The sequence below is a fragment of the Polypterus senegalus genome, chromosome 5 (assembly GCF_016835505.1).
Source record: "Polypterus senegalus isolate Bchr_013 chromosome 5, ASM1683550v1, whole genome shotgun sequence".
NCBI classification, from domain to species: domain Eukaryota; kingdom Metazoa; phylum Chordata; class Cladistia; order Polypteriformes; family Polypteridae; genus Polypterus; species Polypterus senegalus.
The window spans coordinates 75,642,835-75,669,797 of NC_053158.1; the positions used below are offsets into that span (position 1 = coordinate 75,642,835).

At 39.3% G+C, this 26,963-nt stretch overlaps 1 protein-coding gene across 1 annotated transcript in view; it reads left to right on the forward strand.

Annotated features, from left to right (window-relative positions):
* Window positions 1-26,963, forward strand: part of dlgap1a (discs, large (Drosophila) homolog-associated protein 1a) — an 879,958-nt gene that overhangs the window by 647,654 nt on the left and 205,341 nt on the right. The window contains exon 7 of the mRNA XM_039754830.1: window positions 14,949-15,126. Within this exon, the coding sequence (XP_039610764.1) occupies window positions 14,949-15,126 (178 nt within the window). The remainder of the gene's footprint in view (window positions 1-14,948; window positions 15,127-26,963) is intronic.

Genomic DNA, 26,963 nt, shown 5'->3' on the forward strand with positions numbered 1-26,963 from the left:
GTAGATACTGGGACCTAAGGAGGGGGGTATTTTCATGCTAATAGTGGAGTCATAAAGAGACAACTAACAATGGCCATAAAAAAAAGTGAATGTTTCTGTTTACTTTCAGGCATATTTCTCACATGAATATTACTAAAAGAGAAAATTTGTAAACAAACATATTGTTAAAGCAACACTTTATTTATCCATATTTCCAAATCAGTTTATTCAGAGCATGGTCATGGGGCAGCTGGAGCAAGCAAAAGGCACAATGCAGAAAAAAAGCCTTGAATACTGTAGGATGTCAGCCCATCACAGAGTAAATACACAGACACACATAAACACACACCTGGCCCAATGTAGCATTGTCAGTCCATCTAACCAGCATGTCTTTAGGTAGTAAGAAGAAACTGGAGTCCTGGGGCCTCATGCACAACGCCGTGCCTAGAATTCGCATTCTAACATGGCGTATGGACAAAAGTGGAAATGTGCTTGCGCACAAAAAAATTTTGATGCATAAATCTGTGCGAATGCCAACTTCCACGTTCTTCCGCTATATTAATTCCGGTCAGCGTGAAAAGTAACGCACGTACACCCGCCTGCTGTCCCGCCCCATCTCCTCTCAGAATTACGCCTCTTTGAATATGCAAATCAATATAAATAATCCTTAAGATCAGCATTCTGTGAAAAGGCAATGGCAAAAGCACAGGGGGAAATAGAAGAATTTCAGCGAATACCAAGTAGAAGCAAGGAAAAACGTTTAAACAGTGGTATAAACAACAAAAGGAAGTTGATCGAGTGACATAGAGTGTCAGAGAAACTCGAAAGCTCAAGTTTACAAAGTCGCACAGTGCCTGAAATAAAAAAGAAGTTGTCAGATATCAAAGACGCCGTGAAAAGGCGAGTTGTAGCCCACCATCTGAATGTCATATGAAAGCTTAATTAGGGTACAGAGAAAAAAAAAGGCACGCAGTGGGAAAAAAAGCAGGAAATGTCAACTTTAATCTTGAAATTTCCACTTTAATCATGTAATTTATTTTGTCATTAAAGATGAACATCATAAACTTCATCTTAAAATCGTTTAATTTACTAGTTTCTCAAATCCTATCGTAACTAAAGTAGCACGTTAAATGCTGTGAACGCCGATTCTTCAAAACTTTTAAGGAACATTGAAATATCTTTGTAGTACATGTTTAATTATTCTATCCATTCAGTGTCGCGCCAGTCCCTGCAAGAATACAGAGAGAGGCAGGAACAATCCATGAATGGAGCACCAGCTTCTTGCTAGTGCTGTGACACTGTGTACTCACATGTTTATTTATTAACAATATAGATTATTTAAATTAAGTTAAAGTTTTATTTTGCTGCATTTCATCTTAAAAATGATATCCTCATCATATGTAAATACGCGCTTTATAAAGTGGCTCAGGTTGTGCAATATTATAACTGTATAACAAGTTTACAGTGAGGTGATTGTACTTATAAGTACAAACAGTTCTACAAGGAGCACTTGATGGACTGATTGAGTGCGTTTATAGTTCTTGGGATGAAAGTGTTTCTGAAACCGCTAAGAAAGGCTCTGAAACATTTGCTATATGACAGCAGTTCAATAGACAGCATGGCTGAGGCAGCATGTGCTTTATGCTGTATATCGATAATTCTCTTTCCGATCAGCTGCTATACAGCTGTGATTCCCCACGCAGATACAGTGATATAAATACTCCGAGTGGTGCAGTGAGAGTAATATGGAAAAAGATGATCCGCTGTGGCAACCCCTAATGGGAGCAGCTAAAACAAGAAGAAGAAGAAGAAGGTGCAGTGAGAGTAACAATGCTAAAGCAGCTATTTTATTTAGAATAGTTTGACTAGTCTGTGGACCATTATACTGATACAGGTTAATTCTAATCAGATGCATTACACTAATAAACAGTATTGGGTTAATTTCAGTGTAATTATAAAGCCGCGTCAGGGATGTGTATCTAAAAAAGAAAAGGAAACCACACTGGAACAGTAGCACTTCTTTGGCGCTGAGTGCCGCCAGTGTGCAAAACGGAGCACAGAACTTGTGTATGCCAGGGTATCAGCTACCATGGAAATGTGCGTGGCTTTATGCCAAGTTTAGGTTTTATACATCACGATTTGAGCGTGGAAACGTTCGTACGTAACATTTTTGTGTGTGCACACCATTTATACATGAGGCCCCTGGAGAAAAACCAGGCCAACACAAGGAGAACATGTAAACTCTTTACAGGAAGCACCCGGGGCTTGAACTTAAAGGTATTATATTATTCCAAACTGGATCAGATTTATAAGGCACATCATGGCCAGTGGAAATGCTTAGTGTAAGATTTAGTAAAGCTAAGAGAAAGAAATTCTTGAGGTGGAGTGTTAGGACATGTTGTTTCACATACTCCCTCAATAAACAGTACGATAAATAGTGGCATATCACTCTACACAAAATTCACACTTGGATAAACTCAGCTAGCTTTAATGCACAATTATTTGGTAACATTCATACGCATGTCTGTGACCTAGTAGTTTAATAAATGTTGGCCTAAATCTTTGTGGGAAAAAATCCTAAGAAAAACTTTGGTATAGTTATGTATGTCATAGAAATTATTTTTTTGAGTACAATGTTGTCCATCCAATCAATCCTACAGTTCAAATTGACTCCCAGGTTGTTATAACTCATAGGCTCCCCACCTCCAAATTAGAACAGCGGCATGGCACAAAGTAATTGTTTATGTACAGGATATGCAGTTAAGGGTATGGGTGAATGTGCATATGTATATATTGCATTCATTCGTATTGTAGCAAGCACCAGAATGAAAGAAAAAAGGTACATGCCATATAGCAGTTGATCTCACCAGCACTGCGTATTTGATGAAAAATAATATCTAAAGAGCACTGTGTAGTCCTCCTGTTTGCTCCAGTTCTGTGATGAGGCATTGGCTCCTGCTCTTGTTATTTGGTTTTCATTTTTGAATTTTAAATGTAGTTTTGGTTGGTGTTTGATTTATTTTTGGTTTTGGAATATCCATTACTGTTTAAACATTCTCTATTTGAATTTTGTTTTATAAGTCATCATTATTAAGAAAGCATGTTTTCATTTTTGGGCTGTGGTTACCATGGTTCCCCATTCCCTTTTTTGAAAACTATAGGCCTGACTTTTTTAAGGGTGCAGGTCCAAATCAGCTAAACTTACTGGCCAGGCCTACTTCATGTTTTGAAGTCTACCAAGACGTTCACGCCTGCTTTTTGAAACTGAAGCATTTTTTTATTATTATGCAAAAACCAATGCCCTGTCCAGGATTCTAATTGCCTTTGTACCCTGTGCTGTAGAGACAGGCTACAGTTCCTACAACCCTGAACTGGATTATACAGGTTTGATAATGTATGGATGCATGCATGTATTTATTCAGAAAGCACTAAACACACAGAGCCATGAGATCTTGGAATTTCTTAAATGTTTAATTGTTAATGATATTATTTATGACACCACATTCATAGAAATTTGCCCTTTAGGTGTTTGACAAATCTAAAGCTACTGTCAAATATATAGTTAGTTAGTTGGCATAAACATATGATAGGGGTTATTAGAGAGAAACACAAAGTACTGAACAAAGAGATTAAAAAAAAACCAAAGCAAATCTCGCTTCTGCATCATGCCTTCCTATATGGGTTATTACCCTGATTGTTTCTGGTGGAGAAAATCACACTTCCAAAAAAAGCAAAAAGGAAGTCTTGTTTTCTCCTCCTTTCATCTTCTGTCCCTGACTCCTTGTTCTCACCTTGTCATTTCTTTCAGCCTTCTCTCTATAAACTTCTTAACTCATTGTTGTACTGACATTGGACAATCTTTTAACTCCATCCATGGGTCATTTGTGGACCAAGCTGTGAAATTAGTTCCAGAACCAGGGCTTTACCTAATTCAAGGGACATAAACTCAAAGTGGCTTCTAGTAGCATGTGGGGGGACTACACCTTTGAGCTATAAGAAGCATCCTTTAAAAGGGCCGGGCTTGTTTCAATGCTGATTACATATTACTTCAAGCAACAGGGTCTTACTTTTATCCAGGTGGTCTCTTTCTGCTGTCTCTTTTTGGCCATGTATGATAGTGCGGATTGGCTCCTTGCTGCCTCTTCTATAATGGGAGCCTGTTGAACCCAACACCGTCAGTACCGTAACCGAGATGAGCGTGGCAGAGGACAAAACACACATGAAGGAAAGGGATGGGGAAAAGTGCAAGTGCTTTCATTAAAAACTCAACAAAACAAGTGTTCAAAAAGTGCAGTGTTCAAAACTGTTAAGAAATAAATAATCCATTAAAACGTCCAGGTGTCAGTGGAGGTTAAAAATGCAAATAAATAAATCCATTAAAACAAGGTTAAAATTCAGGTAGAAGTCTTCTTTAAAATTGTCAATCCCCTGTGCTTCCCTTTAAAAACTGACACCTTTCCTGCTTATCCTACTCGGACCTCGCAGCACAGAGAGACGTCCACCAACAGGTGCTACCAATCTTCAACTCTGGCCCCCGGACCCTGCTCCTGCAGGCACCGCTGCCAATCACTGGCTCCACCTGGCTCCCAGATTTCTCAACAGGAGTGACCTTCATGACCCCTCCTGAGCGCTGGGCACACGCTACCTCCTTGGGGCACCACTTCCGTCTTCTGCTTCTCTCTAAGCACTGGCTCTCTTTAGCTCCTGCCTTACTCACTGTCTTTTGACCTCCGCTCCTTTTTCATTTAATTTCATTTCAATCCTCTCTGTCTCAGTCTTTCTCTCTCTCTCTCTGTCTCCCTCTCCTCTCTCTCTTCTCTTGTGCTGGGTTGTTCTTAAAGTTCCATGGACACAAAGTCTAAATCGCGTTCAGCATGATGCCAATGAAGCAACTGAGAAAGTCCACATCTTCACGTGCAAGTGCATCTTGCCACAATGACTTCACCAACTCCCTGCAGCTGCGTGAGTGCACCCTCGGAGAACGAGCCACCCAATAGATTATCTTATTAAAATAGCCACTTATTTTTGAGCTGTGGACCCGCTATACCACACCATTAAGGGCAATTATTCTTTGCCTCCTTGACCTTTATCTTTTGGTTATTATTATTCACCCAGAGGTAGACCCATATGGTTCTGTTCATGCTCTGCAATAACAAGAGCATCTACTCCCTGGTGATCTCTATCTGTCCGTTGGTAACACTCTTCCTTTTTTTGGCCCATTTCCTGTTGCATTACGTATTAGTGTGACTAGTGCCCTTGGCATCTAGTTCCATTGCCAACAATCAGAATAAAAATAAGTGAAATTTATCCATTTCGATATGAGTACAATCATAGTGACTAAGGTTCTTTGTGGAAATTCAAAGCCTAGAGATGACAAAGCACACATATATATATATATATATATATATATATATATATATATATATATATATATATATATGACGGTCGCTGTGTTACCTGACCCCCTTCCCAGTGATTCTGGGACAAGACTGGTCTAAAAGAATCAGCGGTACACACACCCGGTGGGGTGGGCAAAAGTTGGCTTACAATTGTTCATAATACAATAATTAATAAATAAATAGTAATACAAGAATAAACTCTATGTTTGGCGTACTCACAGCTGTAAGCCTAATATATATAAAACCAAACTCAAAATGAATAACTGCTGAAAAATCTAAAAAGCCAAAATTATAGGAGAAAAAAAATGAATACTTTAATTCTGAAAATAAAAGCAAAACATAAAAACAAATTAAACTCCTGAATAAATAGAATTATTAATTATATATCAATAAGAAATATGACACTCAAAATTAAATGTTTAAAAAAGAGTGCATTACCACACATGTATGTGACTATTCTATATTTACAAAGATAAAAACAGTTCAGAAATTGGGTAAAAAGTAAAGCAGACTTTGTTGAATTTGATTTAATTTCTTAATATAAAAATAACACTGTGCTCATTGTTTGCATGATCTTCAGCTTTCATAGCATGTGTTTTTTCTATATTGCCTTGCATATTATGCCTTATTGAAATAATCTCAACAAAGCCACCAAAATTCATATTTGGAAATAAAATAACACAATGTAATAATTTTGCACATGTAGAGTTAAATCTGAAGCTATTAAAAATCATTTTTTTCTTCTATTTTCTTTTCTTTTTAAACAACTTTCTTAGACCAAAATGCTGTGTCAGATTGCTGGCTAGAATTTTTTCCACTTGACTGATTATAACTGTTTTGCTGTTGAAATGAAAAATTATTCCTGTCTGTTGTTCTCAGAAGCCCAACCGAAATCGTGAAAGGGCAGAATATAATTTATAGTAATGTGTGACAAAAGGCATATTGAGGGAGCATAGCAAAACTAATAAAAGACACTAAACTAGATCATATCTTTACAGTTTGCAATAATCACATGTGGCAAAAGGAGATTAGTTGAGCAGTCTAATGGCCAGTTAATGTGCTCTTCCACAAACATGTATGCTGAGTAAGAATGCTGCATCAGTAGCAGCCTGTGAAGACAGATATTTATAAATATCCCTGCAAGGTGAGTAATTCTCCTTATCGGTTACATAAATCCCTGAAAATATGTTGACTCAATAATCCCAGTATTTGAGCTAAACTTTTTAAGTTGTTTTCTTCACATCCTAAACCATCATTATTAGGTGTGCAATTCACTTCTGCATATTGTGCCTCTTCTCAAGTACTTAATGAAGAGAGAAACGTCTATTCATCTATGCTCTAGTACAGTGGTCTCAAACTCCAGTCTTGGAGGGCTGCAGGTTTTCATTCTAACCCTTTTCTTAATTAGTGACCTGTTTTTGTTGCTAATTAACTTCTTTTGAATTCATTTATTTGACTTTTCTTGAATCCTCAGACCCCTTAATTGTTCCTTCTTCCTTAATTATCAGACGGCATTGAGATACAAAACAAGCCAAAACGTGACCAGCAAACTGTGTCCATCATGCAATATCTGAAAATTAAGGAATGTTGATGTGCTCAGGTCCCCAAAACATTCTAGCAGTGCTCTTAGAAAAGAGAATATCAACCCTTTCGGAAATGTATGCCATTGCACAACGAGTGCAGCAACAAGCCATGGAATTAAAGAACGGGTTTAATGAACGACAAAAATCAGCGCCTAATTAAGCAACCAGTTGACGTTTGAGGCCCTGACTTAGTTGGTTGTCTGTTGGCTCACTCACTTCAAATTTAATTTCTGTTTGGGTGCCATTTAAGGAAAGAAATTCAGTGAAACAAATCTTAAAAAAAGTCAATTTAAATGAAAGGAAAAGGAATTAATTAGCGGCAAAAAATGGTCACCAATTAAGATAAGGGCTAGAATGAAAACCTACAGCCACTACGGCCTTCCAGGACTGGAGTTTGAGACTGCTGCTCTAGTACATTCAGTTTGTTTAGACAGTGTCTATTCTGGTAGGCTGTAACCAATTTTAAGAAATTGGAAATTAAGAGGAGACATGATTAAAGTGTTTAAAATTGTGAAAGAAATTAGCGCATTGAATCGAGGTTGTTATGTTAAAATGAGTTCAGCAAGAACTTTAGGACATAGTTGGAAACTTGTTAAGGGTGAATTTTCCACAAACATTTAAGAAGTTGTTCTTCATGTGGAAAACCATAGACACATGAAATAAGTTGCCAAGTAGTGTGGTAGACAGTAGGACTTTAGGGACTTTCAAAACTTGACTTGATGTCATTTTGGAAGACTTAAGTGGATAGGACTGGCGAGCTTTGTTGAGCTGAATGGCCTGTTCCCATCTGTATTGTTCTAATGTTCTAATGGCAGTCAACCACAGAGCAAACCCATACAAATATATCCACACTCACTGACACTCAGCAAGTATAAAGGCTACAATTAACCTAACATGTATGTGTTTAGGAATAAAACCAGAGTACTTAGACAAAAACCCATGAGGATACTTAAAGAACATGTAAACATTGGGGGGGATTGCATCTCAGGAATTGGGAACTTTGAGATGGCAGCACTAACTACAGCACCAATGTGCTGCCCAAACAGAAATACACAATTACAAAAGAAAATCTGGAACCTATGTTACCTATTTTCCATTTAAACCATAGGTATTCTGCTGTAGATGCATGCATTCCTTTATTATAATACATGTTTTATAAAGACGGCAGTTGTTAGGAGTTCACATGTTTAAGACTGCTCTGCCAGAGAAAAAAGGCTAGACATTAGATAAACAGGCAGGTAGCAGCGTTCAGTTAATATGAGGGTCTGAAAGCAATTTATTGCATTACCTTTTTCGTGAAGTACAGAGCACTTTATGCTTAACAGCTTTTAAAGCAGTTAGCAGTCATTATCATTATTATTGTAAATTCAGCTGAAGCCTTTATCCAAGACCACTTGCAAGATCAGCATACACTGCTATTTCTTATTTGTTTTTTCCAGTTGAAGAAGACATGTTTAATGACTTGCTTACAGCCACAAAGTGAGGTAGAGGCAAGAAATGAACTTGCAGTCATTTGGTTTGCTGTCCAATGACCATAAACACCACACCACACTGCATCTTTAGCTTGGTCAATGCACACATTGGACACAAACAACACGGAGAGGAAGTATTCTGGAACTTCCCATCACAATGCAAAATGAACCATGTCAAAATTTTAAAGTTACAAGCAGGGCAGTAATGCTGGCCTGGGCATAAGACTTGGGCAGCTCTTCTTGCATGAAGTAAAGGTTTCCATTCATTTCTCCCTGTCTGGATAAATTTGGTCATTTAAGTATTTTTGTAGCTACAACTATTAAAAGTGTAATGTGTTGTGATTAGACACTTCAAGGAGTATGAGACGATTTTTATTTAAGAGAATAGACAGGAGAAGGTCTGAAAACAGGCTGTGGTTGATTAGCAAGAAGTTTGAAACTGGAACTTGAGCCAAGAGTCAGAGCTGAAGATGAAAAGCAAGGGTTCTAACATTAAACGTCTTGGAAGCTTCCTTACAGTGGTCCTCAATCACAGTCCTGGAGGGGTGCAGTGGCTACAGGTTTTCATTCTGGCCAGTATCCTAATTAGAACTGTCCATGCTGGTAATGAAACTTGGTATTTAACAGTGTGCTTTCATTCATCAAAGACAAATTTTAGTTACATTGCAGATCAGAGGTCCACAGTTACAGTCCTGGAGGTCTGCAGTGGCTGCAGGTTTTCACTTCAACCAATTTCTTAATTAGAGCCTACTAAAGCAACACATTTTGAGCTTAATTTAAGTTATCTTGCTTGTTACAATTCAGAACCCTTAATTGCCTGTTTTAGTTTTTAGTAGTTGCACAGACACCCCCGTGACCCTGTAGTTAGGATATAGCGGGTTGGATAATGGACGGATGGATGGATAGTTGCACAGACATTAGTTAATAATGAAATATAGATAACCAATAAACCAGCAGCTCTCCAGATTACGTGCTTCCTTTTAAACCTGTGCATATGCATCATGACGTATCTGTGTTAAAAAATGTTTAGAAATAAATAAGAGGGTAATTGGAAGGACCATTAAGTTTAGATATGTTCTGGTCCACAAAGCACATAGATAATATTCTTAGAGAAAGAAGCACTACAGTGCAATTAAAAATTATCTTGGATTAGTGAAAACAGTAACAAGCTAAATAGTTAAATACCAAGTTTCATTATCAGCAAGGACTGTCTTCTAATGAGGAAACTAGTTGGAAGGAAAACCTGCACAAACTGCCGCCCTCCAGGGCCATGATTGAGGACCCCCGCTTCCTTAGGTTTCCTCTAACACTAGAAGGTAAAGTTTGTTGATCCAGTTTGTAGAAGTATGCATACCATACCACCATCTTAAGCAAGGATAATATGATGATGTCAAATGTTACAACAATGTCTGAACTTCACAAAACTGCAACATCTGCAGAAGAAATCCATTCAGGATTTCACCATGGTGACTTCATTGTGATAGCAAAACAATTGTTCATTATACAATAGAAATGGGCTAAAACAACATAATTGCATAATTATCAGATCAAATTAGACAAAAAAAGCACCAAAACCACAACACATTGGGACTGCAGAGGGTATATGTCATAAGTTAAAAAAGAAGTCTCAAAGGCAACTGAAAGTTTGATTTTCCTATAAACTTTCAAAGATAAATATGGGCTATTTTTATCCACTTATGTTTCAAAGGTAACAAATGAAAATTGAAGAAAAGCAAGTAAAAGAAATAAAGAGCACTTTTAAAGCAAATGGTAACCAGCTCTTCATGCCCACTTTAAAAATAAAGATCAATTTAGATACTTTCTTATTCACAGGTTTTTCAGAGTTTCCATACTGTATGAATACAAATTGCAAAATGAATATGCAGTCCACAGCACATATCCTTACCAGTTAATACTGCTGGCAGCAGGGTGTGACTGCCAATTGGGGTATTTTTATACTGAAGATCAGAATAGCTAGATATTTTTTGGTGATACGTCATGATGTTAGGACGAGGATTGTCTTGAGCCAGGCCTGGAAGGACATCCAGGTTAACTGTCTCTCTCTTTCCCATGCTAAGGGGTGAGAAATGTGTAGGCAATGGTGACCTTTAGGCTCTTAAGGCTCAGCCTGCTGTCCCAGACCTCTGGTCCTAGCACATGTTGATGGGGCTTTGACAGGTTTGGTTTTACATGTCATACGCCATTATCCCCCAAACTCCTGTATTTCACAACCCTAAACCTTCTTAGCCCTTTAATGAAACCCCATGTTAACCTCTTGAGACTACGATAATTTTCCCTATATTTATATTATATGATTTTGTGTTAATTATTAAAGAACAAAACAAAATACAATGACAAATGGTTATTTATATTTAAAATAATGGTGAAGTGTATTACCTGTTATGAAGCAGTTATTATGAGTAACAAAGAAAATAATAGTCTTACAAAATTCAGTAGTGTTGACACAGATTCAGAGCTTCAGGGTGAATTTTTAAATCAAAACTTTCTGGGCTTATATTTAGAAGATTCTAAAAAAAACTATTCAGGAACGTCCACTTGGGTATCAGTGTTAGAACCTCCTACTTGCATTCTTCCATTATCCATCCATCCATTGTCCAACCCGCTATATCCCAACTACAGGGTCACAGGGGTCTGCTGGAGCCAATCCCAGCCAACACGCAGTACCTGTATTCTTTTGTTGTTTTACTCAAAACTTTTTTCTACACCAACGTTAGGTGTATCAGGCTGGGCTCAATGGAGGAACTGGTAGAACAGAGGTCACTCAGGAAGCTGCTTACTATCTGACTTTCACCCCCTGCAAGGATTTTGGCTAAAAAAGGAGCGCATTTAGTAACAGACTAAGACAACTACATTGCTTCAATGGCATACAGCCATTAGGCTCTATAATGAGTCATCCCTTAGTCAAGGAGGAATTGCCTCCTGTTTGCTGAATGGTGCTGAGCTGATCTAGCAGACATCTTGACAGAAAAATTATGCTATGTGCAATATACTGTGCCAATGACTACATCCTGTACCATTTAATTGTAACTTAGAAGTATGTGCAATTCTAATCACTTTGCACTTAGTCAGTACCTACAATTTGTTAATTTGCTTCCTTTCATTCTTGTTATATGTGTATTTCTACATTGTGTAGCATAGCTAAGATTATTATAATTCTTGTTACATAATATTTATATTTGTGCCTTTTTTGTCTGTAACTCTACAACTTTCTTCTGAATTAATAAAGTTTCTATCTATCTAGCTGTCTGTCTGTCTGTCTGTCTGTCCTTTTTCCTACAAAGAACACTCCATTTTGTGATGGTTTAATACTTCTCATTTTCTCTTTAAGTTTAATTACCCAGAATACAAATAATTAGGTTTATACATTATAAATTCTACATATAATTCTATTTTCGCTTATATTTATCAAGTTTCAGGTTAAAACAATGCGGTACAGACAGACAAGCTGAAACCAGTTCAGAACAAAAAATAGTCTATAAAAATCTATAATATACTTCCACAAAACACACAGGGTAAATACATCCATCCATCCATCCATCCATTTTCTAACCTGCTGAATCCGAATACAGGGTCACGGGGGTCTGCTGGAGCCAATCCCAGCCAACACAGGGCACAAGGCAGGAACCAATCCTGGGCAGGGTGCCAACCCACCGCAGAGGGTAAATACAATACCATAAAAATCTTTTTTTGTGTTTTTTTCCCTTTGTGCTTTTTTAAATTTTCTTGAAAATATTCCTCCATTGCCTTCATTTATGGACCTGAACTAGCATATAATAGCTCTTCTTGCATGTAGCTTCCTAGCAGCAAATTTATTAGGCAGTCGTAATCACAGTGTGAGGGAGACTTCTTAATTTGTAGTTACGAAGAGCATCTCCAAAAATCAAAATGCCAAGCAATGAGTAATAAAGTGGTAGACGTGCACTGCCAGAGAAGTATAATATTTATATACAGTAGGTTATAGTTGTAGGCTTTTGACCAAGGAAAGTATTGAACAGAGTGATTGTAAGACTCAATCAAGAATGTTTTAATGTTGTCATTTATTTAAAAGAAAAGAATATTCATTTGGCTTCTCATACATTTTCTTAATTATTATTAGATTATCGCATTGCTTTAATTCCATTCAACATTCATTGCTAAATTTAATTTTGTCATGAGCTGGATCTGTTTTTATTTTATTTTTTTTATTTTGTATCTTTTCTGAATCTTTTTCTCACATAATTAGTGGTTTTAAAATACAGTATGGATTGTATAGTTAATTTTTGTTATTCAAAAATGTATTTTGAAAAGATTTGAAGATGTTATTATTATTTCAGTTCTTTTTGAGATGCCATCTTTGCTTTTATTGGTCACTGCTATTTTAACAGAGTTGCTATAGCATTGCCAAATGCGGATGAACAGAAATACACAATGCATGCTATCATCTATGCCTTGGCATAAAGGTCATCCCTGTCATTGCCAGATCAACCAAGTTTGTGGATCAAACTCCACATATGGCATGTTCTTTCTCGATTTATGAAATTCTGGTTAGTGATTTAAGGGATTTTGATTCTTGTTGATTTAGTGTGCAGATTAGGACTGATTTTTAGTTAATACTATTGGCTGGTATAACAACTATGGCTTATCTTCTGGTTGCTTTGCTTTTATTTTCTGCCTCATTTCATATAGGATAGTATACATTAAATTGAATGCAATCTTCTGCTTCATAATCAATGTAAGCAGTTTAATTAAATGAGTTCTTACTCCAGAGCAGAGCAACTGCAAAAAATTATGTTTTCCTGGCAAGTATGAGTGATCATTCTGCATTGACTTTTCCGGATTAGCAACTTCAGGATGTGTTATAATTCTTATCCTTTTCCACCTACATATAAATAACCCTGTTCCTTTTTTCATTATGATCATGCTCCAAAAACATACATACTGTAAAAGAGTTTGGTTAACAAGTACACAAAAGTATTAAACATCCATAAAAGTTGTTTATGTTCTTCCAAAAGAATAACCAAAGAACACAAGTTTTCAAGAACTCAAGAATTAATTATTTAAAGATCAGCCTTTGGTGTAAAGCTTTTAGCTTATATATCATGGAGAGAGCTCAGCTTGAGTACCATTTTCTGATATCTTATGTCACTTATATCAGCATGATACTGTTTAACACAATTGTAAACATTGGAAAATGTGTAGAGGCTGAACCTCTGCATTTTTCCCAGTTGATTCTAGGGTTCATCAGGGGTGTGTTCTTGCTCCTACTCTGTTGAGTGCTTGCAAGGACTAGGTGTTGAGTAGGGTTGACTTTGCCGACGATGATGTGATGTTCATAGAGTCAATGGAGGCTCTGATCAGGGCTCTCAAGAGACTGAGCAGGAAGCCTGGCTGTCTGGGCTTGCAAGTGTCCTTGATAAACACCAAGATCCAGGCCTTTAATGACCTCTTCAGCATAGCCGTCCAGAGCGTGTCTGTCTGCAGAGGGAATGTCAGCCTTGTCAAGAGATTTACTTATCTCGGCAGTGACATTCATGTCTCTGGTGACTCTTCCCATAAAGTCAGTACACAGATTGGAAGAACATGTGGGGAGATTAGGTCACTGGTTATCTCTGCAAAAGGATGAAGGTCCAAATCTTTAGAGCCCTAGTGCTTCCTGTTTTGTTATATAGTTGTGAGACATAGATGCTATCCAGTGAAATGAGACAAAAAGTGGACTCCAGTGTCGAATGAGTAGTTGCTCATGGAGTCCCAAATGAGGCACATTACCTGCATTTTGAGAGAGCGTCAGTTACAGCATTACGGCCATATGGCGTGATTCTTTGAGGGTGACCTGACTCGCAAAATCCTCATTGTTGAGGACCTGAGTGGCTGGACTAAGTCAAGGGGACACCCACTTTAACCTGGCTGCAGCAGATAGATGGTCATTTCTAGGAGGTGGGACTGGACTGCGTGTCTGCCCGGGGGGTTGCTAACTGGAATCCTAAGCTGTTTCGTCGTGTGCTATTTGCAGCGACATGCAGTACCAGTGCATGCACTAGCCGGGGACCCCAGCGCACTACTTTGCCCGGTGGCCTATGATGCTGTTAAAGCGGCCCTGTTTGAAGTCTACCTGTAGGGTTGAGTTTACAGAGGAAGATTGAGAAGACATCTGCATTATGTAGCCTTCCTTTTCAAAGCTTCATCAAATACAAAAATGAAGTATAGTAGTGTTACCTAGGTCTTTTTAGGTTTTACTAAATAGAAGTGTAATATAAAAAGCTGTCTTCTTTTGCTAGTGTATCCAAATCCTTGACTAATATCTTTAAAAATGCACTTTAACAATATCAGAATTTTAATGTAAAGTTAATTTGTTGATGGTATCTTTTTCCTTAAAGACTAACATACCAACTGCACACACTAATTGATCTTTAATCACAATGCCCATTAAGCCAGTTGATGGTTATTAATTTTGAAAAGGTATTGAATGCAGTAGTGGATGACATTTTCTTTACTGTCTCTCTCTGCTTTCTTATCAGGATATCAACAGAGCACTCTCCAAAACTACAGATCCGAAGTCACAGTTACCTTCGAGCAGTAAGTGAAGTTTCTATCAATAGAAGCCTCGACAGCTTGGACCCAGCAACACTGCTCACTTCGCCAAAGTTCAGATCGCGAAATGAGAGTTACATGAGAGCTATGAGCACTATTAGTCAGGTATGGTGAACTGTAGATGACAAACACAGCAAATGAAAAGCCTTGTCTTTATTAATGGTGTAAAACTCATTTGTTCTAGCAGTCACTAGATGATTATTCAGAATGATCAATTTTACATGCATATATATTTTTTAAACATCTATTAGACGTTCATTATTAAGAAATAATTATATGTGTTAAAGCAAATAACGAAAGTATCTCCTTGACAGTGTTAGGGGTAATGCTTTAAAAGTAATGTGCTTTACAAATTCAGATTACTTTTTAATGTAACGATGGACCTAATGTAATGCTTATTTTATTGAAGTAAAACCTTTAAAAAAAAGCAGATATAAATTACTGAATTACTACAGAAGCTTATTCCCATCACTCCAATAAAAATGTACTGTGTTATTTAGTAGAGTATTGCCTTTTTTTCTGCAAAAACGTTGCCTGCTGCTGTTGGTGTAACATTGCACATGGACATGCTACATCTTTGAGGTAATAGCTAATGAGGAAGAGGTTAAACGTGTGAAGCATGCTCTCAAGTGAAAAGAACTGAACAGACATGATATGTATATGTTAATCCATAATATGTTAATAAATAATGTTATGTGCTGAGGGGTCCATTCAATTGGCCCAGTTTAGGATCACAGGGAGCCAGTGATTGTCATAGCACCACTGAATGTAAAGCAAGAAGAAAACGTGATAAACAGTATCATATGAAAATATGTCATTACACACAGCAGTCTGGTAGCATTCCCTATCATTTAAGTTAATTGTATGGTCATGGATGTCTGAACCTGTTTCACAAAATATCAATATAATAAACCAAGCAGAATGTTCCTTAACATTTTGCAAAGAGTGCTTCAAAGAAAGTCGTCATCACTATACTGTAATAAGTATGTGCCTATCAGATGTTTCTGCCTTCAAACCTGCATACTCCTGGATTGGTGACATATTCCTCAAAGGGCCAACAGTTTGTTGAATCAAAACCATAGTGGACACTGAGAAATCATTTGCTGTAATATTTACCAAAGTCCTGAAGCTTATGGAAATTATCATCCCATTCATAGGCTTATTGAGAGCATGTTCTTTTAAATAGAAGATTTTTACTATTTTGTTATTGCGCCAGGACTGGTGGATGGCAGCCTTTAAGAGAGATTCAAACTCCTGGCAAATCTTTACCTTCTTCAGTTGTGGGATTTATTTATTTTCTGATATGGCGTCTATTTATAGAGGCTGCAAATACAGTAGATAGTATGTCAGGTAAGCTGGAGAAAAGTTACTGAATAGTGGTAATGCACATAAAAACATGGAGATGCAAATAGAGATTGGAAGAAGACAGAAGAAGAGTTTTGTAGATAAAAATTTGGAAATTGTTGTTTTAGTTTGAAGAACTTTAGCCATTTTTCTCTAACCTCTCTCCTTAATAAGCTGTCTTTGCAATTCCAAGGATATCAGTACATGAAATTCCCAGGAGAGTGACTATTTCTGAGCTGATGGAATTACCATGTCTGGGAGCAACAATCAAATATGGACAAAATCCTCAGATCATGCCTCTTACTTACACTAACTTTGATCAGTAAACAACAAAACCACTTAGCCATGTTTGCACCCTCATATATGCACACAGGCATATAAATACAGGTTGAGTATCCCTAATCCAAAATGCCTGGGACCAGATGCATTTGGATTTCAGATATTTTTGGATTATGGAACATTTGCATATACATAATGCAGGGGTGGACTAGCCTCTAGGGCATCTGGGCCACAGACTCTGGTCTGGTCAAGGGCTGTCCATTTCATGAAATAAATTGTATGTACTGGTTACTGATTGACATCAAAATTAATTTTCTAAACTACTTAACTACTAAACATTATCTGTCTGGTACTGTGATTTATATAATCCTATATAATATACTGTATTATCATCAAGTTGTTTTAGTTGTCAGTACACAATGTTGCAGCGTAAAATTTGGTCAAATCTGCTGTGAACGCTGGCCCGGACACAGACAGACGGACATCATAATTTCACCACACACCATTTATTTATACTAATATTTACAAGTTTATCGTGCAATCACACCCCAGTGCCTCCAGCACCGATCCCCCAGAGTCCAGGCCACACAGTCCTTTTGCCTTTCTTTCCTGACCGCCTCCAGTCCTCACTCCAGCTCCGTCTTGCTTCCTCCTGACTCTCGCCAATGACTGGAGGGAGGCGGCCCCTTTTATGGGAACCCGGATGGGCTCCAGCTGCTTCCCGGCACTCTTCCGCAGACACGCCCTTGTGTGGCGGAAGTGTCGGCTGCGCACCCGGAAGCCGTCCGGGTGTCCCCAGTCGTCTTCCCCCCAGCACTTCCTGGTGTGGCGGAAGTGCTGGGCTCCAGGGCTGTTCAGGCAATGGCCACCAACGTAACCAGGGCGGGCACCGCCTCGTGGTCTGGTGGAGGTACAGGCCCTCCTCCGGTCCTCCTGGGTGTCCCAGCCAGGCTCCTGCCTCGGCCGGATGTGGCAGGTGATGGTCTGGAAGTGGGCCGCCGCCTGGCGGTGACCACGGGCACCTACAGGGCTGGGCTTCCATGCCCTCTACCCGAGGCCAGCAGCGTAACCAGGATGGACACCCCCTCGCGGTCTGGAGGAGGTACAAGCCCTCCTCTGGTCCTCCTGGGCGTCCCACACTGCCTTTTTCCGATTTCTGTTTCGGTACCGCTACATTTCGGTTAGCATATACATTATTGCATTTTATTTTATTTCATATCTAGTATTTAAATTCTTCAGTACTAATAATTAGTTTAGATGATATATTATGCATTTATTGTTCTCTGCTGCTACAAGATGCTACTTCGGTTGAACCTCTTAACTGATGCTTACAAGAGCATTGGGCTTGCCTACATGCTACTGCTAACACTACCTGTGTCGCAAGCACAGTGTGAAAGATTATTCCCTGCGTTGAAGAGATTCAAAAGCCGCCTGAGAAGCACAATGACGCAAGAACATCTTGAGGCGTTCATGTTGATGTCGGTGGAGAAAAATATCCTAGCCAAACTTGACACTAACAGTATTTAGTAGTAGTTGATGATGTGGCTGCTAAAAGCAGTGAACTGTGTAAGCTACTAGCCTACTCGGGTACTGGCACTTGGACATGACATTGACATTTGGCATGTACTCTAATAATGTGTAAGCCGTGTTACTAAATTTTTATTTTTCATTAAATTTTATTTTGAAGCATGTCGTCAAATTTTAACTTGTATCTAAACAACAGTGTACAGATTAAGTTTGGCAACAGTTTAGATAGAGTTCATATCATAGGCTCATAGCAAGTAGCAAGCCGCATACACATCAAAAATTTTAAGAAAATTACAATGAATAATGGACTCGTTGAAGGATGCCCGGCCCGGTTTTGAGAACCAGTCTGCTCCTGACATAATGAGATATCTTGGGGACACACTTGATCGAGTAGGGAAACCAGATAAATAGTGTTTTTCAATCACTAAGTCTCCAAAGTGGGTTTTGGGCTGACACTGGTGTGTCACAGGTTTCTATCATTGGGTACACAAGTGGGTTACAGTAGATTGTGAGAGGGATTGCATGAGTGGGTCGTGAAACCCCAACATTCCCATTCTTACTTTCGTGTTTGTTTCACTGAGGGGGAAATCTCTTACATTCATGGTCATTTTAGAAGTAGTAATCCACCCTCCCCTCCTGCGCTTGTGGGTTATCATTGCAGTTAACCTGGATAAAACTGGGTCATGATAACATACAAGTTAAAATAAACACTGAGCTAAATGATGACTCATGCATATAACTCATATAAAAGTGGCGTTATTATAATGTGTGTTGACTAGGATTGTGTGGTATATCGGCACTGGAAAAGTACCAAATAAAACAAATTTTAAAATGATACGAGTAAGGTGCCATCAGCATTTCGAGATTTTCTATTCTAGAAGTGAACTCGGCTTTCCTCTCAATCCCCGACCATAGCCCTCGACCCCCAGCCCTGCTTTACCTCCACACTTGATATTACATTTGTGGAAAAACATCCATTTCATGAAACGAAACTACACAATGTGATCAGAACTTCACGGGGGACCATATTGCTTCTGTGCGATGGCTCTGCACATTTCCAGATGCTCATATTGCTAATTTTAGTTGTGGGCATCTTGAGGGGCATTAAATTATAAGGACACGTGCATCAGTGAGACTGAGACACTTGTTCACGGAGGTGCTACTTTGAGAAGAGCAGTTTTTATTTCATGTTGCACCTTTTCTTATGCAATCCCTTATGAAGGATCCTTACCAATACAAAGGCCTAGTAGAGCTGGCTGCACATAACGTGCAAGCACATTAATACACTCATTCAGCATCACACAACGCATCAGAGGCAGTAATGAAATCAGCAGTCATATAGTTTAAAGTCTAATGCTTTAGCCACCAGGTGACATTACCTGATACAAGATGAAGGAAGAATCTTCACTGCAGTACTAGTTAAAGGAAACTGTTTTTTATCCAGTAATACAGTCCATTAATCAGAAAGAATAAATAAGAGGGCAATTAAAGTCCATATAAGTAGAAGTACAACAGGAGCATAGATGACATGATGGGCCTGAAGAGGAATTCACAGTGTGCTACTTTTGATGAAATAAATTTTGTAAGTAGGGATCATTTTTTTTGAGGCATAGAAGTGCATTTAGAATTACTAAAACTAACATTCCAATAAGAGGTTCAGTTTTGAACATTTAGATCAGTTATCTGCAAAGTCTGAGTAGTAGCATTTAGAGAGTGGAAAATAGACCTTTAGAGGATGAGACAGGTATAAGAGCTGGGGAGGCATATTAGAATTGAGAGAGGCATCATAAATGTTAGTGTTGGAAGCAAATGTGAGAAAAAAGAAAGGGGTGACATATACTGTACAGTAGTAGAGGGAGTATAGTTCTGTAAACAAGAGGCACCAGGCAAAATACTTCCTAACTCACAGATGTACCTGCTACATCAAAATGTTTTATTTAAAAATAAAATGACACCACAGAAATTATATGAGGCAATAGAAGCAGTGTGTTGACAAGCAAAATGAAGATTAAATGGAGAAAAGGATAAAATCCCAGTTATAATGTTCATTAGCAGGGAGAAGTAAACCTGTCTTGTCTCTAAGACTAAGGGGATAATTAAGTTTTAATTGGGGTTTCGTACAGTTCCAGAGCAATTTAGATATCATTGATTTAGCATCAGTCCAGTACAAGCTAAGGTGAGGACAGAAAAGCATTGTATTAATAAAATTAAAACAGACAAACATGTTTATTTTTGTAACTGTTATATGGGCTATTAGAGAATTCATGATAGCCAAGGTTGCTCAAACTGAATGACAATTCATCGATGGATGGAGACTGAAATTGCAGTGAGAGGAACAAATATGTCAGAAAAGAAATGTCTCAGTGTGAGGTAATTGGAACGTTAAAAGGGAAACTTGAGACTCAGAATTGAGAAGGAATATTGTTGATATTTCACAGGCTCTAAATAAGCTTAGGACATAGGGGAATGTCAACTTCAGCATTTCCTTAAAGTAATACGATGTCACCAATATAAATGGAAATAACATAGGGGATATTATGCAGCTACAGCATATAACAGTAATATGTTCAGATTTACACATAGCAGTCCTTAAGGGCTTAAGTGAAAAAGCAAACAGCAATAGAGAAATTGGATAGCCTTGTTTACTATCCCTGTAATTGAGAAGCACATAGCCATGGTTCCCAGCTGGAGAGACACTCTTGACACTGCATCAAAAATTCGAATCAGCCAGCCATGCCTGGCACCAGACTGGCCAAAATTATGCTTATTGATAAAAGATTTTTAGAAGCTGTTTTCCCACAGGCAAGGCTTCAAATCTGTGGTGGTAAGTGAAATGGGTCTATAATTATAGCAAAGCATAAAGTCATTACATTGTACTGAAACCACTCTCATTAAAGATGTTTTAATAATGGTGTCATAGTTATGTCTGATTGTACTTTGTTCTCTGTTTTAAGATCTTTTTTCATGTCTTCTTTGTGTAATTTAAAGCAAGTTTCATATGTTTATCAGTTGTATTTTTGTTTTGTTTATAATATTTTATTATTGTGTAACTTAGCTTATTTGTATGGTCACATGTTTTGTTATATTTCAAGTGTTTTGTTGATGCATTCCAAAAAGGTGGGCCACCAACCTATCACCATTAAAGGTCTACCCTCAGCCCTTTGAAGGCTGAGAAAATAAGCAGTCCTTTGCAGTTCATTGAATGCACTTGGTGGTTTCAGAAAGTTGATTTACTGGGCTTTTGTGTATTTCCTGGATTTTCTGACCTCTACTCTGTTTCTAACCAATCTTACCAGATATTGTATTGGAACTTTTATTGATATCTGATTGCCTTTGCTCATATCCACTTCATCTTTTTGCACTCTTTTTAGCGTCCATGTGTTACAGATGGGGCAGATCTACTATGAAACTAATCAAACTTAAGCTGCAGAGCCCCTAATCCCAGAGAGGACCCAGAAGCGACTATAATTTTCATCCTCCCATAACTCGAAAACTAGAAGGCATAGGAATTTTGTTTTTTACACCTATGACTTTGACATGCGACATAATCCAGTTCAGCAATTATAATCAAAATCTGAGATGTACTGGTTAAATTTAAAAACATAGTGATCTGTTATGGAACTGCCTCTTTGAAAAAGGTAACAGACCTTGTTCTTGGTTGCAAAGGACAGCCAGTTCCAGCTTCAGGGCTCCAAAAATGTATTTTGTTACTGGTTACAGAGCATTTTCTTGAAAAGGGAAATGGAAAGGGAGTCCTCTACAGCGCATCTTCAACCTGAGCCTAGAACAGGGGAGAGTCCCGAGGCTTTGGAAAACATCTTGCATCACCCCAGTCCCAAAGGTATCACGTCATGGTGAGCTGAATGACTTCCGGCCTGTCGCTCTGACGTCACATGTGATGAAGACCATGGAGCGGCTACTGTTTCACCACTTGAAGCCACAGGTCCGCCACGCCCTTGACCCTCTGCAGTTCGCATACCAGGAGAAGGTGGGAGCAGAGGATGCCATCATCTATATGCTATACCAGGGGTCTGCAACCTTTAAGACATAAAGAGCCACTTGGACCCGTTTTCGAAAAGAAAAAAAAACTTGGAGCCGCAAAACCATTATAAAACAAATCTAACACTGCATATATTGTTTCTTACCTTAATGCTATATACAGGATCATGCAGTTAGCTGTCAATCTGAAGAAAAAAAGGACTTTTTCACTTAACAATGTAATATATATTTTTGCACATTAATAGCTAATTAAAATATTTAATTTACCTGGTTAATGGGATTTTTGCTCCTGAACCTCAGTGCACAGTGTCTGCACATCAGGGCTGTAAGACGTCACCTTCATTTTCACACAGGCTTGCAAGCTGTCATCTGTGAGGCGTGATCGATGTTTGTTTTTAATATAGTTCATGTTGGAGAAGACCTGCTCACATACATATGTGGAGCCGAAGATCGACAGCACTCCAAATGCATACTTTTTCATGTTTATATAAGTGTTGGGGATGGCATTCCATGTTTCGAATACAAGTTTGTCCTGTTTGGGAAGGTTTTCAATATCAGTCCATTTATGATTCTGAGCCAGAATGGCCTTCTGACGGGCAACATCCTCAAGAGTAGCGGTCAAGCATTTGAACTTGGACACCCATAGATCTTTGTCGGCTATCGGCCAATTCCATCTCAAGATCAGGTTGACTTACACCTGTAAATGCAGTCATATTCAATAGGGATGGATCGATCTCCAGGGGAGTGACAGGGAAGGATAATGTGGTTTTTTCCTCTCTGAACTCACAGAATCGTTTCCCAAATGAACTTTGCATTGCGGTGATTGCAGACTTGAAATATTCCAAATTGATTGTATCATGACTTTGTTTGAACTCTCTCAAAGAGGGAAAGTGAGACAGTGTGCCTCTCTGTAAATCTTTGACAAACACTGTCAACTTGCGCGAATGCCAAAACCTCCTCCAGCATATGCAGGGCTGTGCCTCCTTTCCCCTGAAGGGTTGTATTTAGCGTGTTTAGATGTGCTGTCATGTCTACCATAAAATGTAATTTTTCCAGCCACTCTGGCTGTTCCAGCTCAGCAAAGGTGAGCTCTTTGCTGTCCAGGAAGGTTTTTACTTCTTCCAAACATGTGACAAAGCGTTTTAGCACCTCGCCTCTGGACAGCCACGGACCTTGTTGTGGAGCAGGAGGTCAGAATATTTGCTTTCAACCTCATCCAATAACAAACGGAACTGGCGGTGGTTTAAACCCTTTGCCATTATCTTATTTACAATCTGAATGACCACATCCATCACTTTTGTGCATTCCGGAAATGTTTGAGCACACAATGCCTCTTGGTGCAGGATGCAATGAAATGACAGCAGCCTTCTACCCAACGCCTTCTGCAGTAGAGCCACAAAGCCCTTCTGTGCTCCTCTCATGCTCGGTGCCCCATCAGTAGCTACTGAGACCAGGTGGTTAGTGTTTATTTTTTTAGCAGTTAAAAAGTCCAGGACAGCCTTACAGATATCCTCACCCCTTGTTTGGTCTTTTAGTGGTATCAGCTCAATCAGTTCTTCCTGTGGCCCAAAAGAGTTCACATATCGGCAGAACAGCGCTATTTGTTCAATATCACCAATATCTTTGGACTCATCACAGGCAATGGAGTATGCCATAACTGAATTAATGTCTTGAATTTGCTGTTTGCTAATGTTTTCTGCCATTTTAGGGTTCTGTCTTTGACAGTCTTCGCAGAGAGTGGCATGTTTTTGATTTTCTGCACAATTTCATTTTTGTTTTTGACGTCCATGTATAGATGTTCCGAAATATTAATGAATGCTTCTTTTATATACTCTCCATCGGTGAAGGGCTTCCCGTGCTTGACTATTTCCTGAGCGGCCACAAAACTAGCATATGTTGTGGTATTTGCAGACTTCAACCACTTCTTGAAATTATTTTTGCTCATATTAACCTTCCTGATAAGTTCTGCAACAGCTTTTCGTCTCTAATCTCCATCTGGATATTTTTCAGCAAAGGCTGTGTGTTTATTCTGGAAATGTCTTGCAACATTGGACTTTTTGTGGTTTGCTAATTTCTCACCACATATTAAGCATACTGGTAAACCAGTCTCGTCAGTAGAGAATGCAAATGATTCTGTCCACGTATCATTAAACACTCTGTTTTCTTCAGAAATTTTTCTCTTCTTGCCTTTATCCATGGATGGCCTACCAGGGGGTTGAAAACAGCAACGTAAGTAGAAATCACAGGGCCCCATACCAAAATTTGCTATGCCCACTTCCCTTCCTTTACCTGCAACCTGTGTGAAAATTGTTCGTTTCTGCCGCAATACCACTGTACCGCTAAAAATCACAGATCACCACCATTACTGGGCCAATAAGCCCCCCATATAATGTGCCAGTAGCCACAGGCCCCCCTATAATATGCCAGTAGCCAATAGGAGCCCCACAATATGCTAGTAGCCATAGCTCCCCCTACATTGTGCTAGGAGTCATAGTCCTTCCTATAATGTGCCAGAGTCCAATAGCCCCCCTATAATGTGCCAGAGTCCAGGCCCCCCATATAATGTGCCAGAGTCCAGGCCCCATATAATTAGCCATTGGTGTTAAAGAAAAGAAAAGAGGAAAAAAAAAGTGTGACTTACCTCCTGAGAGCGAATCACGCACCCTCCTTCAGCCCGGTCCTCCTCTTTACGGCAGGCTCGGCAGCGCAGCGGCAGTCTGGCGGCCTCTCTGATAGGCTGCCGGCCAGCGGCAGCACATACGTCATCCTCCGCGGCGAGCAGCCTGACAGGTAAGGTGGCGCCTCCCATTCTTCAGGAGCGCGCCGCAGCCACTGAAAGACTCCGGCCCGCGTGACACACTACCGGAGCCGCGGCAAAGGTGAAAAAGAGCCACATGCGGCTCTGGAGCCGCGGGTTGCCGACCCCCGTGCTATACTGATCCCTCTCCTACTTGGACAGAGGCAGTGGTGCTGTAAGAATTATGTTTCTTGACTTCACTATCGCCTTCAACACCATCCAACCTCTGTTCCTTAGGGACAAGCTGGCAGAGATGGGAGTAGATTCATACCTGGTGGCATGGATCGTGGACTATCTTACAGACAGACCTCAGTATGTGCGTCTCGGGAAATGCAGGTCTGACATTGTGGTAAGAAGCACAGGAGTGCCGCAGGGGACTGTACTTTCTCCGGTCCTGTTCAGCCTATATACATCCAACCCGGAGTCCTGCCTTGTGCAAAAGTTGTTAAATGTTGCATCTCAAACCACTTCCACCTGAACACCAGCAAAACCAAAGATCTGGTGGTGGATTTTAGGAGGCCCAGGCCCCTCCCAGACCCGTGATTATCAGAGATGACTGTGTGCAGACCTATAAATACCTAGGAGTGCAGCTGGATGATAAATTGGACTGGACTGCCAATACTGATGCTCTGTGCAAGAGAGGACAGAGCCGACTATACTTCCTTAGAAGGCTGGCATCCTTCAACATCTGCAAATAGATGCTGCAGATGTTTTATCATACAGTTGTGGCGAGCGCTCTCTTCTACGCAGTGGTGTGCTGGGGAGGCAGCATAAAGAAGAAGGATGTCTCACGCCTGGACAAACTGGTGAGGAAGGCAGGCTCTGTTGTAGGCACGGAGCTGGACAGTTTGACATCTGTGGCAGAGCGACGGGCACTGAGCAGGCTCCTGTCAATCATGGAGAATCCAGTGCATCCACTGAACAGTGTCATCACCAGACAGAGGAGCAGCTTCAGCGACAGACTGCTGTCATTGTCCTGCTCCACTGACAGACTGAGGAGATCGTTCCTCCCCCACACTATGCGACTCTTCAATTCCACCCGGGGGGAGTAAACGCTAACACTACACAAGATTATAGACTGTTATACCTGCCTCGCACTCTCCACCTTGCATTTTTTAACTTGCACTGTGCTTTTATTGCTCTTTAATTAATATTGTTTTTATCAGTATGCTGCTGCTGGAGTATGTGAATTTCCCCTTGGGGATTAATAAAGTATCTGTCTATCTATCTATCTATATATTTTTATAAATAATATTTGTCTGCCTTTCCTATACAGATAAAGGTTTTAGGTAACTCTTTCTCCTTAAACCAGGGCAATTGGTGAATAGGTGATCAGAAAAATTGGCATCTTCATGTATCTGAAATATTTAAAAAAACTGACCTTGAATGGCTAGTAGACATTCAGTAGTAACTCTGTCCAAACCTGGAGACTTCCTTTTATTCGTGCAATTTAAAGTGGTGATTGGCCCCTACAAGTTGAGTGATGTTGAAGCTTAAGTTTATTGTCATTTGTGTATAGTGCAATGAATTTGTTACTTGCATGTTTCCTTTATAATTAGTGAGAGTAAAATAATACAAACATCAGACAATAAATACAATTCATAGATAAATATACTGTATTCAAACTCATATTCAGAATACTCATGCAGTAATTAGTTTGAGCAGCTGTTTGGTAGCCTTATGACTAAATCTAGTGACACACGTACTGATTAGGCAGAGCAGTCTAACAGAATGAAATAGGGAGAAAAGTGTCAGTGCAGGAAAACTGAGGTCCTTAATAATCTTGCTTGCCTTTCTAAGCAAATTTGTTATATTTGTCCTAAACGGAAGGTAGCTGTGTGCCAGTAATATTCTGGACAAACGTCACTACACTCTTTAGTATTTTGCAATCCTACGCTGAGCAGGTGCCACCCTGGGATAATATTAAGCTAGTCAGAGCAGACTACAGTGTGCACCTGCCATGGTCATATTCAAATGGACATTGTAGAATTTTTCC